Here is an 18,572-nt window from a genome sequence, read left to right as displayed (position 1 = left end):
GCAGGGCGTGCGGTTTGCTGCGGATCATAGCGGTTGCCCGCTGTAAGCTTTTCGTATGCATTTAGCTTAATTAACGGAAATGCTTGTCTACCATTGCAAAGCAAGAAAAAATATTGTTTAATATAGGTATTGTTTGCTGTACTTCATCACATGACGCTCGTACGTCGTGTTTTGTCGCGATGTTTGCGTGCTACCGGATTCGTTGCCCAGAGCGTTGCCATTGCGTACTGTGTCGTCGAGTTCTGTGGAGACCTAGTTATAGTAAGTGCTTAGCTTGTCATTTTGTCATTTTGACCATACTATGGTCATCAACACGAATGTTCGAGCGTAATCAAAGACGGTAACCGTCATAACCTTTTCAGTGCAGCGGGTCTTCCATGGAGCCCACTATTGCTTCAAACGACATCCTTCTCACTGAACATATATCTGTGCACACGAACCGCATTCAGAGGTAAATTGACAGTCGACGTGCATTGGAAAAGTTGGGCGAAAAGCAACACCACTTTTTTACAGAGGCGACATCGTCATAGCGAAGTGCCCCAACAATCCGAAGCAGTATATCTGCAAGAGAGTCGTTGGTGTTCACGGAGACCAGTTGATTTCAGGACTCTTCGTGCAAAGGGTACGTGCAACGTTTTGTGCGCCGAACGAACACTCTAGCCTGCATAATAAAAATGTATGCTATGTCACAACATCCGCGAACTTGTCCGTGCGTGAATATAGTTGGGGTTATTTTTGAAGTGTGTTATTTTGCCCAATGCATTGCAAAATTAAGGACAACTGGACGAGCTGGTTTGGTAACGTAATATAACAGCGCTAAAGACGAACGTAAAGAGAAGAAAGAAGATGTTACGCTGTGGCTTTAGCGCTGTTTTATCATCGACGTTGCGGAGTTGTCATTCCGTGGTTGGAATGAGTCGGAAATTGTTCGTTTTCTGGAGGTCTGAAGCGAAACGTGGAGCGTTGCAGTATTGGCATGGCAGTCACTTGTTTTTGGACAAGCTCAATCGGAACAGTGGCCTACACTTCGCCCAGCGCCAAGGCAAAACTTGGCCCAACCCAATCGGCACGCGATAAACAAGATGGAACATTATGACTAGCTTCGTAACCAGCTTCAGTTGCCCGCCCTTCATGCGTGGCCGCTTTGGCTGTTGCGTTGCTACTGGAGGAACTGGGTTGCTTTCAAGTATATGTGCATACGTAGTTGACAAGGAACTAAAAGTAGATATAGGTTCTCAAACGGGCTAGAAAATACAAGAAATGCACAGCGATTGGTCTTAAAGAAAAGTAGAAAATAATCCTGACCAAGATCGCGGCTGTCAACGCTTATCTGCAAGTTTTCAAAACAACTGAGAACTACGAAAGAATGCCACACCAAATTTGTCAGCTAAATTGGCCTATTACACAACACGGGAGCTGACCAACAAATTGTTGAGAACCACCCACTGAGGTCAAGCTTGAAGGTAAGCTTGAAAATTGGCTCAAACACGTTTTAGCAAGGCAACAAGAGCTTACATAGGTAGTAAGTCGCAGTTAGTAGTAGTCTGAAAACTTAGTCGGCCTATCCAGGTATGGAGTTACTGTTTGGCCACAATAACACTCCTTAAAAAAAAAAAGGTTACTGCAGTGTGCGCTTCCAGTATGCAGCAAAAACATGGGACAAGCTGCTTAGGAAACTGAGCGCATAAACGAAGCATGGATTAGAGAATGAAAGCAAGTTAACATTTAGCTGAAATTACAAAGTCAAAGTGCATACAACAAATTAATGGTGATTTATTAGAGAACTGGAATGAACTCTTACTGAAAGGAAAGTTTTAGTCCAGGAGAACCAACTGAGCGAGTGTGAATGAATATACAAATTTTAGGCGAGACATTTTTTTCAAGGTATGAGAGGCCAGCTGTGACAACAGCTGTCATTTAGGATCTTTGACATGGGTTTGTCCCACTGTGGTAAAGTTCAGGGTGTCGCACCAAAATGTCGTAGGTCAAGGAGGTGGTGCAGAGCTAATACATATTTTTCTGTGTCATTTCCCTCCTCGTGCAGATAAAGGCAAATGAGGCTATGAATGGAACAGTTGAGAGAACTGTGTTTCTAGATACCAAGTACATGAGACCTGCTGCAAGTTTATTTGGAGCAGTTAACTCTTTCTAGTCCAAATTTTTTGTATCTAAAGAAATTTTTAAAATAGGTGTGCCTGAACGACAAAATACAGGAATAATATAAAATTATTCCCACTGTAGCTTCTGGCAATAAATTGAAGGCTTTTCTCATGATCTGCCAACTCGAAGTGGTGTAAGCAATATGTGGTTCTTCAGACTTCTCAATTCTGGACTGTGATGGTCTTAGATACGGCCGCTGATTAATGCAAGACCATTTTTGTGCCATTCAAGGCACGAGGTATGCACTAGGCAGAAGGTTCCAAAAATAGAGTGTAGAGGCTTAAACTCAGCTTGATGTGATGCAAGAAAATTTGTGAACCAAATTTGAAAAGTTCCATTTGTCCCCAAATGGCACAAAAAATTCCCAGATGAAAGTCCCAAGGTTGAAAGCAGTACCTTCAAACCTTTCTATGTTGCACTATTCTCCACTATTGATCATCAAGGCGTACAGGCGCATAAACAACACGGGTGACGTCAGGGACGCCGAAAACTGTGACGGCGGTGCCATGAACGTCAGCAGTGGCTAATACCACACGCAGCGCGCCTGAACACCTCGTGATCTGGCAGTGGAATTGTCGCTCTTTCAACAAGAAGGCAAGTTCACTCCAACTTTTCATCCAAAATCACCTATACCCCCCCGACGTCATCTGCCTTCAGGAGGTCGGGAACCAGCCGATCAGGCTGCGGGGTTACTACGTAATTAAACACGCGGGATCACCGAAGGTCGCGGTTTTAGTTCACAAAACGGTGACGGCCGTGGGACAACATTATCAACATCATGACATTAATCACGTGCTAGTGGAAGTCCTCCCGCAGAAGAGGGGTAGACGTAGCACCTTCATCCTGAATTTGTACAGTCCACCGAGGGCTCAGAAAGACGACTTCCGCAACATCATTTACGAGAGTGTGAGAGCCGCTGGCGGCAACCAGCTGGTTGTGGTGGGAGACATGAACGCTAGACACACGACTTGGGGCTACCAACAAGACACGCAAAAGGGGAGGTCGCTCCTCGATGCGGTTGACCAAATGGGCCTCGAATTGATAACCAATCTCCTCCAACCAACCCGAGTAGGCAATAGTGTAAGTCGAGACACGTTTCCGGACCTGTCATTTGTCAAAAACGTAAGGGAATACTCATGGGCGCACCTGGGCGAAACATTGGGCAGCGATCACTACATCCTCAGCATCTCGGTATCCACGCCGAAACTCAAGAGAACAATTGGCGAAATTAGGCTTACGGACTGGGAGGCATTCAGGCAGTACCCCCCGCCCGAAAACGGTATAAGAGACATAGCGGAATGGATGCAGCACCTCCGGGACGCCCACATCCAAACCACTAAAACCATCCAGCGCACGGTCGAGACGCCCGAAGTCGACCGCCGGCTCTTACACCTGTGGGAAGCCCGTGAGGGCCTCCTCAAACGGTGGAAGCGACAGCGGTTAAACCGGAAGCTACGTCTACGAATCGAGAAAATAACAGACGAAGCCAGAAATTACGCAAACAAGCTGACGCATCAAAATTGGGTACAGTTTTGCACCTCGCTCAAGGGTACCCTGAGTACGGCGCAGACGTGGGCCATCCTACGTTGCCTGATTGAGCCCGACAAGGCGAAATCGACAACCAGTCGGACGCTCCGAGAAATCGCTCACAAGTTCCCCGGAAACGACCAGGATCTGATTGACACCCTAATAACCAGATACCTTGGAAGCGACGCCATACAACCCTGCCTCCTAAAATATGAAGGAGAACCAAGACCAGAACTGGACGCTCCCATCACGGAGGAAGAGGTGTATGCCGCGGCACGAGCCTCACAGCGCAACACTGCTCCCGGAGTTGACAAAATCACCAATGCCATGATTAGAAACCTGAGCCCGATGCACATCCAGGACTTCACCGAATGCCTAAACGAGGAACTCTGGAGCAAGGGCCACGTACCGAACGAGTGGAAACACGCGGAAATCGTGACCATTCCCAAACCCGGCAAGAAGCCCGCGATCGACGCCCTGCGTCCCATCTCGCTGACTTCGTGCCTCGGCAAGCTGTACGAGAGGGTCATCGAAACCCGCCTCCAACATTACATAGAGGACGGTGACCTCTTCCCGCACACCATGCTTGGCTTCAGGCCGGGACTTTCTGCGCAAGATGCGTTCCTAATCCTAAGGGAAGAAGTTCTTAAGGGCATCCCGAAGGGAGGAGAACATCTCCTGCTCGCACTCGACCTAAAAGGGGCCTTCGATAACATCTCTCACGAGGCCATTCTCAAGGGACTGAACGACATCAGCTGCGGGGAGCACATCTTTAATTACGTTAAATCGTTCTTGACGGGCCGGACGGCAACCATCGGAATTGGCCAGACTCGATCGGATACGGTCGACGTGCCGAACAAAGGAACACCGCAGGGGGCGATAATCTCCCCGATTCTATTCAACGTCGCGATGCTAGCGCTGACCAAAGAGCTGCGGAAGATCCCCGACCTAGGTTACGCCCTGTACGCAGACGACATCACGCTCTGGGCCACCAAGGGCTCCCTAGCGCGAAAAGAGGCGACCCTTCAAGAGGCCGCGACGGCCGTGGAGAGATTTGCGGCAGCGAGCGGGATGCGTTGTGCGCCAGAAAAGTCCGAGGTGATCCGGGTGCACGGAGGAGGAATCTACAAGTCTCCCGGCCCTATCGACCTCTATCTTGAGGGCCAGAAGATCACGGAGGGCAATAAGACTAGGATTCTGGGTTTTTGGATCCAGAGCAACCTGAAAGCCTCCCACACCATCCAAACCCTAAGGTCTGCCACCAACCAGGTCTCGCGGATTATAAAACGAATTACAAGAAGCCGCAAGGGCATGCGAGAAGAGGACACGCTTCGCCTCGTCCAGGCTCTGGTGATCAGCAGAATCACGTATAGCATGCCGTATCACTATCACTCGCTAAACAAACGCGACCAAGAACAAGTCGATGCCATCATCAGAGGCGCGTACAAAACGGCCCTGGGTCTCCCTGTCACCACCTCAAACGAGAAGTTAGCGGCCCTCGGGATCCACAACACCTTCGCTGAGCTGTCGGACGCGGTTATGGCTTCGCAAAAGACCAGACTGCAGAAGACGGCGGCGGGCAGAGCCATCCTCCACCGGACCGGAACGGCAACGGAGCTCCGTGCCCTCGATGGGCAACGATCACTCCCGCCTGAGGTCAGAGGCAAAATCAAGGCGAACCCGATACCGAAGCACATGAGCCATGAACTCCATGAAGGACGACGCAAGGCTCGCGTCGACAGACAGCGCCGACAATTTAAGGGTGACCCGTACGTAACGTACGTGGACGTGGCGGCGTACCCTGTAGGGGGCCTCTTTGCGGTAGCCGCCGTGAACGGAAGAGACAACTCCTTGACCCTCGCGGCCTCCGTAAGGGCAGAGACCCCAGCTGTGGCTGAGACCATAGCCGCGGCACTGGTAATAAAGCAAGAAGACAGGGTAGGCAGGGAAGTCCATGTCGTTACCGACTCGCAACAGGCCTGCCGTAACTTTACCAATGGACGAACACCGCTGCTGGCGGCTCAGATTCTAGGCCCGAGGCTGCAAGAATACCATCAAATCACGTGGACGCCGGGCCACGCGGGTCTGGAGGGGAACGAGAGGGCGAACGCCCTAGCTCGAGCGCTAATCAACCGAGCGGGGCAAGACGAATCGTCTCATCAATCCCCACCATTTACCTTCATGCCCCTGCCGTCCAATTACTACGACCGACTCGAGATCCAGCAACTCAACCGCAGGATTTATCCTCCGCCTCACAGAAAGCTCAGCACTGAAGATGCCGTAGCTCTCCGACTTATTCAGACAAACACATTTCCTAACCTACACAAATACAGCAAAATGTTCCCACATACATATCGCAGCATCTGCCCCTGGTGCGACGACACACGCCCTACACTCTTCCACATCTCGTGGGGGTGCGGGGGCAAACCTCAACACTCCTAGCACGCAATTTGAGCGGTGGGAGGTACAGCTGACCGGCGATACCCTGGCGGGACAAGAAGCTCTCGTCCAGCAAGTACGTCGAGCAGCCATGGCCAGTGGAGTCCTGGAATGAGGACACCACCCACTCGACCTCAAGTGCAACCACCTCGATGGTTCTAATAAATGTTTTTTCTCTCTCTCTCTCTCTCCACTATTGATGTTGCGCTACTATGTGAACTAAAGATTTTACATTGAACAAGTTGGTCTGTTGGTACTAAATGAGTGTACTATAATGTCAGCAGCCATCTCAAGGAATCAAGTTACTATATCTCAAACAATGGAATTGATGGCCCCATTCAACAGTATGTTGGACATTTAGTACATCAGGCGACATTTTCTATTCTTTGCAGATACCGAAAGGACATGTTTGGCTCGAAGGTGACAATAAGGAGAACTCAACGGATTCCCGCGTATATGGCCCCGTTCCACTCGGCCTTGTCAGGGGAAGAGCAGTGTGCAGGGTAAGGCTTTGCACCCCATTGCTCTTGGCATGTAAAGAGACACAAAAGAGAAAAATTGTCTTCTGTATCTGTAAATTGCTCTTCTACAACATCAAAAACACCACGAGAAGACGCTTGGTAAGCCAGAAAGAGCACAATAATAAAAGCCGGGTGGCAACACCTTGTAGTTTCCGCACCATCTCACTATGACATCATGGATTTCGCCAGTGTTTTGTAGGGCCTAGTTAATTCTTTAGCGATAAAGATAGACTACATTTTGTCCTAAAGGAGCCAACGATCAAATATGGCAAGCATTAGTAACTTCTGTTTAGGTAACATGGCCCAAATACGAGAAAATACTTTGGAATCCCCAACGTCACAGTGACATGCTAGCGTCGAGGACTCTGCGCAAGATTCAGAAACTAGAACTTCGAACATCATTTTCTCTTCTAATAATCAACCTATTATTTCGAAATTAACGACAACAATGTTTTCAAAGAACGCTTTATCCATCAAAACTGATTTTGTGTTTCGCTTTAGTGCCCTTCTAAAGAACTATCGACATAAAAGCATTGCTTCTTTAGGTAGCCAGCTAGCTTTCGACTCCATAGCTTTGTAGAAAGCTTAATGCCAAGTCAAATGCAGAGAAGTGCGGCAAAAAGGTATAGAAAGGCCAATTCGGTCGTGCACAGCTAGGTTTCAGTGGTCACAGTGGGGCTTGCAACTGACAACCCATGCTGGCTGGTAAATGGTTTTCAATACCACATTAAAACCAACTCAAATTTCAGTAATGGGGACTTTTAGGTATTGCACGCCCAAAGTTAGAGAATGCAAACTGCTGAGCGTTGGGTGTGTAAAGACGTCTAGGTGTGTTATTTCGAATAACTTCCCAATGTATGCTCAGTCTCCCACTTCGTGTCCAAAGCCACATTTGCACTTTGCATGCATCTCAAAAGGTGGCGTACCTAATCATTCGGCATGCTCTTGAGAAAATTAAGCTTGATGACAAAGCTATTCAGTCAAAGCTAATTACCTAAAGAAGCAAGGCTTCTATTCACCACATCACAGAAAGTGGGGATGGTGGTCACATGGCATCACAAATAACTTAAAAGTGTGCCAGTCAGCCTGGTGTGGTGATTGAAGACCACACAACCATGTCACTGAAAGCTGCCAAATTGGCCCTTCTTTGGCTTCTTTTGGAAATGCAGGAGGCACGCTTTCTCCTCCTGTCCCATCAAGTGCAGACTCTGCTTCTTGTAACACAGCCGCAGTGTGTGTACACATCAGTGATACAGGCAACACGAGACCGCCACAATAGGTTTTGATGACAAGTCTGTTTTCACATCAAAAGCCACTTTGCACTTAGCATGCATGTTGAACAGGTCACACTGAAGCTCAAGATAATTAATGACTTGTACTCTCAGGGGAGAGGCTCCACAACAGAAAGAAATTGAAACAAGACAAATTTTCTTAGTACTCCTTTAAGGTATACAGTCAAACCCACTTATAACAATATTCAGGTGCCATGAAAATTCCATTGTTATAACCGGGTTGCATGAAAAAATCAAAATAGGGGGATGGCAGAACTGTTGTGAGAACACTATAATGGCGGGGAGGCCAGTACCACTCCCCACCACCTTCCTCCATCCAACTGCTCATTGTGTTCACTCATTTAACTGCTTCCTGGGCGCTCCTATTGCGTGTAGCAAGCTGCGGCTGTCGGCGTTAAAGAATGGCACTGCTATAACAACTACAAAGAGGTGTCACGGGTGGGAAACAATATGCGAGTACTGCTGAGGCATCACTTTGGTGGCCCCGAAAGGGGCCTTTTAAAGATGGCGAGGGCGCTGCCACGGCAGCCCGTCAGCTTGAAAAATCCAGAAGAAACGCTGAGATCGCCACAAGCATCTCGACACATACACATACTTCTCACTGGCTTGCATGAGAAAACCCTACGTCCCTCAGCCGTGTATGCCTTGCGTGAAGCTTGCCGACATCCTTCTTCTCCAAGGCATCCAGGTGCTCCACGTAGTGGAGCAGAAGGTTCCTCGCGAAAACTAAGCCCTGGAGCGACTGAATCATCTGCCAGGCCTCCTGCAAGGACAACGTTGAGGCAGCCTGCCCTACCGCGTCATTGCTGCCGTTGTCGCCGACGCTATCTTATGCAAGCACGTTCGTGACGATCGCATCGGTTAGAAACACTTAATTTCCAAATCTACAGCCGTGCACTTTTTCACTGGCAACGCGTACATTGCTAATTATCAGCAGGCGGATCAGCCATCTTCCATTTCAGTGGCGAGAAACTGCGTTGCCAGGAAAGATTTCGACGCAAACAACGAAGACCAACACGAGCAATTAAGCTGTTTGCAGAACGACGAATGAGGAGCCAGCGATCAACATGCGAACAGTGCAGTCCATTTGTGTTCGGAAGGGGGGGGGCGACGGGAGAGAGGTGCTAGGAGATGGCTTGAAAATGAGCGTGCGGTGGCTGTTGTAACAGCGGCTTGAATTTCTCATTTTCTTTTCAAGAATTCCGCATTTCACTACCTGTCGGCTCGGACAGCCAAGCTTCATCGTTATAACCGATAATGCGGCATCGTAATAAGCGGGTTAATTCTCCATGGAAAACATACAAAAATTGACAGTACAGCAGCTTCTCATTGTTATAACCAATATATTAATGAAGGGTAATAAAGGGTTATATTAATAAAGTATAGTTTTGCGGGCTTCCGCAGAACTATACGTCAAACACGTGCCTTGCTTCGTGCTATCTGCTAGCCGCCTAGTTAGCTCAGATGGTAGAGCTGCTGCCCCGGAAAGGCGGTGGTCCCGGGTTCGAGTCCTGGACAAGGACAAATTTCCTCAGGACTCTGAGGCTTTTCTTTCGAGGAATGCGTATGGGTTTCCTTTGTAGCAATTGCTACGAACAAGTGGATGTCAGATTCCCTTTATTAATTACTTCTCTCCACCTTGCGGGTTTCCGCAGAACTATATGTCATAACCAATATATTGTTAAAACTGGTAATATCGTAATATTATTATCGTAATATCGGTATTAATCGTAATACTGAATCACATGGGCATACCAAAGGTCTGAGTTAAGGAACCTAGAGTTTTCATAGCTTTGTATAAAGCTTAATTTCCTCAATAGCATGCTGAATAATTGTGCACACCACCTTTAGAAATGCATGCCAAGTGCAATGTGGCTTTCGACTTGGAGCAGGGGACCGGACGTGTACTGGGAAGTTGCCCGAATTTTGGTAATGCGGAGTTTTTATGTTTCGCGCACCCAAAGTTAGCAGACGCAAACTGCTGGGTGTTGAGTACGCAAAGACTCCTAGGTGCGTTATTTCGAATACATAACTTCCTAATACATGTCCGGTCACTAAAGGTTGACTGGACACCTTTGTGTAATCTCTGCGCTGTAGCTTGTTTGAAGAAAGTGGCTGAAAAAGAAATTATACAAGGGCTGGTAGACCTCATGTGAGCAAGTGCCATAAATGCTAATTTGCATGCTGTTTCCTCTTGGTCTTGCAGCTGTACCCATACAGGAACATCACTTTCTTCCGGGATAATGCACAATAAAGAGACTGTTTTGTCTGCAGCAAGTTTATTCACATGCCTCTAGACGAGTGTTGGAACTGTTCTACTGAGGAGCTCCACGGCCACGTCCGAAGCCTCCCCGCTGTAAAAGAAAGAAAACTCTTTTTAGACCCCGCCACACAACAAAACTTATTGTCAAGCTCCATTTATGCCCAACTTGGCATAGAGATCAATTTTTGTTCTGCACTTTATAATATAACGAAGCAACAAATTACCACATTTACTCAAAGCACAAATATAGGTGAACTCCTACAGATTGCGCTCCCCATGAAATAAAAAGTTATTCGAATATAGATCAACCATTAGAATAGGCACAGTAGAATTGAGTACGGCCATAAATCTGCATTACCATATCGCTATCGGCATTTCAATATGGCCGCCTCATACGTGCTTCGAGTCCAGCTTCTGTAGCTTCCTCCATGTGCTGCAGTATGTGTACTTGGGCATTAGTCCACCATCTGTCTTCCCATTTTCTGTGTTTGCTCTACCAGCATGAAGTGCGAAGTTCTTGATGCCGCATTTAAAAGTGATATGTGCGGAGACAGATGGAAATCGGGCTGCATCATGGGTGTTTAGAGTGTGCGAAACTTTCGTGTGGGACTGGAAACAGAAGGTGGTTTTCGCCAGCAAAGCAACACATTGCACCGAAACAGGGCGAATTTGTGACGATCGCCTTGGCCTTATATTGAAAGCGACCTATGAGAACAGAATCCGCCACGCTTCCTCACTCCAGCATTTTGACGGCGAGTTTCTGAGGTCATCAAGTGAGATGTGCTCATGTTTGCTTGTGCGCACATAAAACCATGGTTGTTAATTTAGTTAGTACTGTACTGTACGGGTGCACATTACAATCAGTGCATGTTAGAATAGAGTAAATAAGACATTTGTGATTTGCGTGACTGCGGCTTCGATGTATGGTATCGACATGCATGGCAGGGCGTTTTGGTTTGTGGCCTTGGCCCTCGCAGCTCCGGCTCCAGCTCTGTTCCAGATTGGAACTCCATTAGCTCAGTACTTTTTCTAGCTTCGATCACAAATATAGGTCGATAGCTAATTATGGGTAACATTTCTGGAAAAAAAGAAGGTCGACCTATATTCGAATAAATACGGTATTTCTTTCCCTCCAGAACCATACACATTTGTCAGCCTTTCTCTGTGCAATGAATAACCATCCTTATACCAATTTGATAAGTGAAATGCACAACTTCACAACTAAAATGTTAGGGACAGAAAATGCACAAGAAAAGCTGATTACACAGAGGCAATTACCTGCCAACTTCCATATTTTTTCGCAAGCTTTATGAATTCGTGCTGCCACAATTTTACGCATGTTTAGTAGTTTTGCAAAAAAGTAAATGCTGTTAGCAAAAAATTTTTCTCTTAAATGTCTTTCCATTTGTGAAAGGAAACCAAAGGGGTAACTTCTTTAAGTGAACAGATTGAAAAATCAGGTGTAATTGGCAACAGCAATGTTGCTGTGTTGCTTGTCAATTACAGTGTTCAAAATTTGCTGCTGCTTGTGTATAATGATAAATAATCTTTAATAAATTGCATGTATCCCACAAAAAGCATGCTTGGGACAACAAAAAAATGTATGCTATTCCCTTCCAGTGTTGTGTTCGTGAGATTCTTGCAAAGTTTAATTTTCACAGGTTGGCAGGTATGTACTACTACTACTACGTGCCTAAGCTGCACTGAGGACATAACAGTCACCTGCAGATTACGAGAGCCTAATATTTTGACGGGTTTGAATGAAGTGCCAACCAGAATTAAAGCGATACTTAGCCCAAATAATTTACAAACCAATTGCCAATTGCTTGGAGGGTAGCTAAAGGCAAAATGTAATCAAGCTAAATGATTTCTAAGTTACTAAAATGTAACACCTCTAGAAGGGTGGCACGAAGACCTCACAAATTGAGGCACAACACATTATGAGGTGTCTCTATCTCCATAATGTGCGACTGTCAGACCTACACAAGCAAGCACAAAGAGGCACTAAATTAGGTAACCCATAGTACTAGAACCAATGTACTGCAACTCCTGACATAACCACTCAGAAAAAATGCTTACCTACATACACAAAAGCACCAAGAGTTCTAAAGACAAAATCTTCCGATATGGCAAAAACTTACGAAATCAAAGTTGGTATCTGTTCCTGGTCCTACGTCGCCCTTCTTGTCCAGACCTGGTGCTCTCCTGTAGTCGCTGCGGTCGTCTGTCGTCTTGCTCTGCATGTCTTGTGTCACTGCAACAGCAGCAAAGCATAATGTTTAGTTACAACACTGACAACTACGCTACGTGGAGACGTAACAGCCACAGCTATTACACCACCAGAAAGCACTCGCAGTTACAAATAAATATACAAGGTCAAGAATGCAGCAGGAAATTCCCCTCAAAGAGAATGACTATTCACTATAGCTTCAACCTTCAACTACAGCTGTGTACAGCTGAAATTAAGAAAAGGTAGGTCTTGACTTGTCATGGAAAGCATGAAATAGTCAACTGGTTGTTTATTAAAAGTGTGGGTGCCAAGAAAAGAAATATAGTTAAGCATAGCAAAGGTTTCGGGTCTTAGACATTCCATTTCATACATAGCAAGCAATGTTGTGAGGACTAGAGAGAGTTCAGCTACATGCAATCACAACCAAAGTGCGCATCACATATGAAAAGAAAATATATGGGTATCAGTCATGTAACTATATCAGGGTGTCTACCAACCGGAAAAAACAGGAAATCTCGGGGAATGTGTGCTTCTACCAGGGGAAATGAACGGTTATATTGTTGAAAGGGAACAAGTCCCTGTAATGCTGGCTCGAATAACAGGGTAATCGTAGCAAGTCCTTTTTGACGCCACGTCGTCCGCTGGAGGAGTTGTCAACTACAGACTTTCCGGATGGCATTGCGGCACTACCACATACCCCATAGAGTCGCTGTAGAAGAACGTCTAAAATTTCAGGCGCGAGAACCCTTCGCCGTCCGATTTTTCTAACTTTTTATCGTGACCGCAGGTCGGAAACGGCATTAATCAAAGCCACCACCACTGCCGCCATTTTGATTACCTTGCTGCCTAGCTCGAACCGGCACTCTCGCACGCAGATCCACTGGCAGCTGTAGCCACCACCACAGCAACGCTAGGCCTAGCTGCTTCGATGTTCGCTCTTAAGCTTCTTGCTGTCCTATGTCGTGTTTTTCATTGAAAGACTTCGCTGCTGTGAGCAATGGTACCGACTCAGCCTTTGTGGTCCTCGCGATTGGCTTCGAAGCTTGTAAAGCACAACACTGTGCATAATGCCAGTTTCCGAAAGTCAGCTTTGCCTCAGTATGGCAGTGTTACGCAATGAAGCATATGCAAAAGTATTGCAATGAAGCAAAGCAAGCGTAGGAAGGGGCAACTGTCACTGGACACAGTATGTATTCCTTAACATGCACCTGCCATCTCCGGTCACAGTATGAGCACCTATATGCGTAATACGTGTACTAGCAGGCCTTCAGAGCTTTTACGGATGTGCCTGTATCAATTTAAGCCTTTAAGGGCAGTAAAAGGCAAGCATTCATCTTTTTGAACTGCCCGATTTTTTTCGGACGTTTTTGTGGCCCCTAGGGAGTCCAAAAAATGCTTCAAGTGGTCCATGGGGGTGAACGCGCAGCAGAACGAGGACGAAAATAGAAACGACTTACACACTGAGGAGTGAACGGAAAGGAAGTGTGCCACCACTTCTTTGAAGGAGCTTGAGCTCAAAAAGTGAAGTGTTGGCTGACGTCGACATGCAGGTGTCCCTCATCCAAACCAAACTAAACTCTTTAAAGAAGTGAAATACAACACTGAGGCTTTGTGCGTGGGCTGAGAGTATGTCAGGACAGTTGAGGTTGACCTACTAAATCTTGAGAGAATCTCAATTGTGACAAAGTTCAGGCCTCATACCATGAGCTTGCAATCAGTTGATAGAAATACAGTAAAACCTCGTTAAACCGTACCCGCTTAAACAGTAGTTTCGGTTTAAAAGTAGTAAAGTCAATTCCCCGACTCAGCGGACATTGAACATAATGTATTTTGTATCCGCATAAACCGTACCAGCTTATTGCGTACTCATCGGTTAAAACGTAGCGTTTCCACTTTTCGTCGCGCAAACACGGCGGTGCGTCATCTCCATCGGGCGGCCCGGCAGAACAACAAGCCTCGGAGATCGGTACAACGGCCTCCAAGCGCCCTGTGCGTTTGCACGTGAAGCCGCATCAACATCAACAGCATGTCGACGCCGCATGGACGCCGTGCAAGCGAGGACGCGTGTCATGCCGAAGCTAGGATAAAAAAGACACCGGGTGCTCAGCATAGAAGAAAAATTAGACATCGTCTGTGCTACCGAACGTGACACGAAGAAGTCGGCGCTGGCCCGCGACATGGATCTGCTGTTGACTACAGTGTGTGGCATTTGGAATGCGAAGTTGCTCGGCAGCGCTGCTGCGACCGCGAAGAGATGTCGGCTACGAGGTTCGACTTTTCACCATCGTTGCCGCTGTTGTTGCCGAAGTGTCAACTAGCGACAGTGATGAGGACGACACGGAAAGCGTGTTCCCGACAGGCCCGACAGTGGCAGAAGCTGCGCGTTACGTCAGCCTCATGAATGCGATCGTCGCAAGGAGAACAGGGGCGCGATAACGTAACTGTTCCAAACGAAAAGTTTTCCGAACTCCGGCACCCGGCAATGAAAAAGGTTCCCCGGGACTTATGCAGCACTACTGCGCGCGTGCACGGAGAATACGTAACGCCAACGAGGAATCCGCCGTGCGAGTGTTTGCCGAGAGGATCGAGGGGGGGCTGGCTGAGAAGCTGGCACGCAGCTTCAGTAAGTTTGAGGCCGCTGTCGTCGTGCTAGGCCGCCGCGACATCAAACGAAAATAACACTTACGTCCCGCGAAGTGAATAAATACTGCATGTTTTTTCCGCTTTCATCGTACTCTCGCTGAGTTCCGTTTTCGACAGGTAAGTGGGTGATCTCATGCTATTTCGCTTAAACAGTACTACCGTTTAGTACGTACTTTTTCCGAGCTCCGGCCGACTACGGTTTAACGAGGTTTCACTGTAGCTCACATTCGAAAATATTTGCTTCCATAAGCATCTCCCTTTTATTCGTATCTGAGAATATTCGACACGACTTGCAATGGGTTTTACCGTTTTCTTTAAAGATATTTTATTCGCTGTGCATTTTACTAACTCTGCCGTTTTGTTTCTTTTTGAGTAAAATAAACACTAGTCCTTACTATTCAAACTGGAATAAGTTGCTCTTTATTTTGTAACATGCTTGCTAGGGAGTGACAGCATTGGGCGACATGGTGTCAACCTGTCTTGACATAAAATGAAGTTTTGTGTCACTCGGGGGATTTCGCAAAGGCACTCACGGAAAACCTGGAAAACTCTGGGAATTTGGAATGTCAACTTGGTAGACACCCCTGTATAAGTAAAATTGTATGATACTTTTTATGTAGCAAAACAACGTAACTATTAAATGGAAGGCATCACAACCACAGCCTATTTACCACTGAATGAACAGAGTGACATGTTTATGACCAGCAGCCACGGCACACCACTTGCAGTCATGACCAAAATGCTGGAAGCACAAAGATAATGCACTATTCAAGATTGCCTTATGTTCACAGGATGTAGTTGTGGCACTTTCTACAGAAATATATTACAACTAAAAAACAACTGCATTGAAAAATATACAGAGAGAAATATAGGCTGATGGCTTTTTTAGAAGAAAATGTTATGTGAGTCGGGGTGGTCTATATTCCAAGTATGCACTTTATCCTCAACTGCCAACCACTTAACGTGACACCTCGTGGCTACATGGCAGAAACAAAAACCAACTAAGTTGAGCACAGCTTTGAGTGTACTGCAGGGAGGCCAATGCCTCAAAGTGAAAAAAGAACTTGCTTATTTTATCAAGACACAAAGAAAAAGCAACAATAACTATGACAATCGAGATCATACAAGCGAAGACGAGGTGGGTTGCAAATGTTCGACACATCACTCAGAACATGTTCGGGTGCCTGTTTACCTCGGCCTGTCTACAACCACATCGATAACAAGCATTCTTTAGTTCGACTTGCATGAGAGGAAATTTCAGTTTTTTCCTGACCGTCCCAATTTCTGGGGTCGGACTGTAAATGAAGCAGACCTGGATTTGAGCAAATTCGGTATGACTGTACTACTTTCGTAGCTTCAGTGTTGCCTGCTACGTATGAATCTAGGTAAGTCTTCAGCAGCAGAGTCGCCAATAATTAGAAGTCAACAGCCTTGCATATGTTGTGGCATTCTATTTAACATGGGATTATAAAGTGAAGGCACAAGATAGTGCACAGAACACAGTACTACCATCGTGGAACACCCTACACGATGCACCTGCAACTGCTTTTATTGCATTGTCAAAACTCTACACCTAGCCGAACTATTATTTCTTCATGCAATAAAGGCTTTATGCTTTATTTAACATGAAGAACCGACAGATTTATTAATGCTGGATTGATTCATAGAATATGTTCAATGTCCCAAAGCAACACCAGGGCTACTATGCCGCATTGCAAAGCTTTAAATTAGTTTTCACCACCTACAGTTCTTTACATGCACCTGTTGAGGAGCTGCCCCATAATGCTGAGTGGCTTTGACTAGTTTCTTAAATGCACATCAGAGCCTCTCCGCAGGCCCTTGCTTTCACCACATAGCAAAATGTGGAAGAATTCGACTACTCACTCTTGGGCCTACGGCTAGGTGCCTCCTGGCGAGACTGCTTCTTCAAGGTGGCAGGCACAATCTCTGGTGGCAGGTGCAGAAAGTCTCGCAGATACTGAATGCCCTCGTTGGTGAGGTACCAGTAGTAGTGGCGCCACGCAAACTGTTCCTTCACATAGCCACGTGACTTGAGGGACTGCAACGCCTTGATCACTTGGAGGTTTGGGATGGCCTCAAGTTCGGGGTGCTTGGGTGCGTGAAAATCCTTTTTCGCCACCAGGACACCCTCCTACAAGAATGGACATGAGCAATGAAGTATGCCTGACCTTAATGAAATGGGCAAGACGAGACGCTATGTAAGTAATATTCACAATTTGGGCATAAACGCAATGCATTTGATATCAACAGTGGCATATGAAAAACACTTATATGCATGAAAGTCGTACCAGTGAATTAGGATTACTGCACTCAATATACTGCTAGAACAAAATGCTTGCTTGTAGAACAAGTACGGCACGCAGGAAGTGCATGCAGAAAACCGAGAGCACGTGTTCCCTATTTGCGCCACTGTTTAAACAAATTTTAACGAATCACAACCTTGCCCATCGCTGCAAATGCATTGTGCAGTTCACGCCCAACTGTTTTAAAACAGAGCTTCTGAGCCACATTACTTTCTTGTCCTCGCAGCTTTGAAACATGCTAACAAAAGCAATAACAGTAAACGCTTCCAATATCGCTTTGTATCCCCAACCACGGTGGTTTCCAGCGACGAGACCTTCCTAGGATGTAAGATATTAGGACATCTACACCAGTTTTATGCTTTGGAGTTTTCGAAGCTAAAGTGTTACGTTAAATATGCGGACGCGCACGCACTGGCTGCTGATTACTGATGCTTTTGGCGGATTGCAGTCCAGGAAACAGCAAGATATCCCAATACACCATGGACGTTCGTAACCATGCTTGGCTCCGAAGAAGCCCGCCCGCCCGCCGTAGTAGGCTTCTCTACACGGTCATACGATAATCTTGCATTAGTCGCGAGACCACCACAAAGAAGCCGATAAAATGGTTTAGTAGCACGAAGACAGTTGTGTGCTCACCTTGAACAAATATTCATAGATGGCCACGCGATTCTTCTTGGGCATCAACATGTTGAACCTGCAGGGTAGAATGGAGCGATTGACAATCCGCTCTCACACACACCACCTACAGCCGAATGACTCCGTCAGCCAAAAAGCGGAGAAGCTTGTGGAATACAGAAACATCGCACCAAAAATCAGTAACCATCGATTGTTTCCAATGCGCGATAAATCCAAATCAATCAACACACGTTCAGCGCAAAGTAAACGCCACAGGCCGGCTCATCAGGCAAGACGGTAGGATCGAACCCCAATAAAGGGCAATGGAACATTTACCTCGTTAAAATAATACAAACGAGCAAACATATGGCCAATGCCGCACGGTATTCGCGGTTTCCGAAATGGAATAATTTTGAATAAGATTCTGATTGAACAGATTTTTAACTTACCTTCAATCGGCTACAATGCGCCCGACATGAAAGCTAAGCGGAAAAGGAAGAGAAGGGACAAGCGCTTATTCCGGTTCATGCAGCTTTGCGTTCGAGGCTATGCTAAGCA

The 18,572-nt window shown here is 46.5% G+C and overlaps 2 protein-coding genes across 3 annotated transcripts; one reads left to right on the top strand and one right to left on the bottom strand.

The window, feature by feature from the left end:
- The first annotated feature begins 5 nt into the window (after nt 1-5).
- LOC135903859 (mitochondrial inner membrane protease subunit 1) lies at nt 6-10,221 on the top strand. Its single transcript, XM_065434266.2, has 5 exons — nt 6-261; nt 363-451; nt 514-622; nt 6,519-6,629; nt 10,146-10,221. The coding sequence occupies exons 1-5, from the start codon at nt 151-153 to the stop codon at nt 10,191-10,193; spliced, it is 468 nt and encodes a 155-aa protein (XP_065290338.1). The 5' UTR covers nt 6-150; the 3' UTR covers nt 10,194-10,221.
- Nucleotides 10,202-18,564, bottom strand: LOC135903858 (small ribosomal subunit protein eS10-like). Of its 2 annotated transcripts, none has more exons than XM_065434262.1 (5): nt 18,464-18,564; nt 18,036-18,093; nt 16,960-17,227; nt 12,344-12,456; nt 10,202-10,293 (listed from the first exon to the last, which is right to left on the bottom strand). In XM_065434262.1, the coding sequence occupies exons 2-5, from the start codon at nt 18,084-18,086 to the stop codon at nt 10,255-10,257; spliced, it is 471 nt and encodes a 156-aa protein (XP_065290334.1). In that variant the 5' UTR covers nt 18,087-18,093; nt 18,464-18,564; the 3' UTR covers nt 10,202-10,254. The 2 variants fall into 2 exon arrangements, with proteins under 2 accessions (XP_065290334.1, XP_065290335.1); XM_065434263.2 differs by lacking the exon at nt 18,464-18,564 and adding an exon at nt 18,351-18,404.
- Between the last annotated feature and the right edge of the window lie 8 nt (nt 18,565-18,572).

The sequence above is a fragment of the Dermacentor albipictus genome, chromosome 3, assembly GCF_038994185.2.
Source record: "Dermacentor albipictus isolate Rhodes 1998 colony chromosome 3, USDA_Dalb.pri_finalv2, whole genome shotgun sequence".
In the NCBI taxonomy this organism is placed as follows: Eukaryota; Metazoa; Arthropoda; class Arachnida; order Ixodida; family Ixodidae; genus Dermacentor; species Dermacentor albipictus.
Note: the sequence above shows the minus strand (reverse complement) of the source record. Positions and strands in the feature narration are given on the sequence as shown.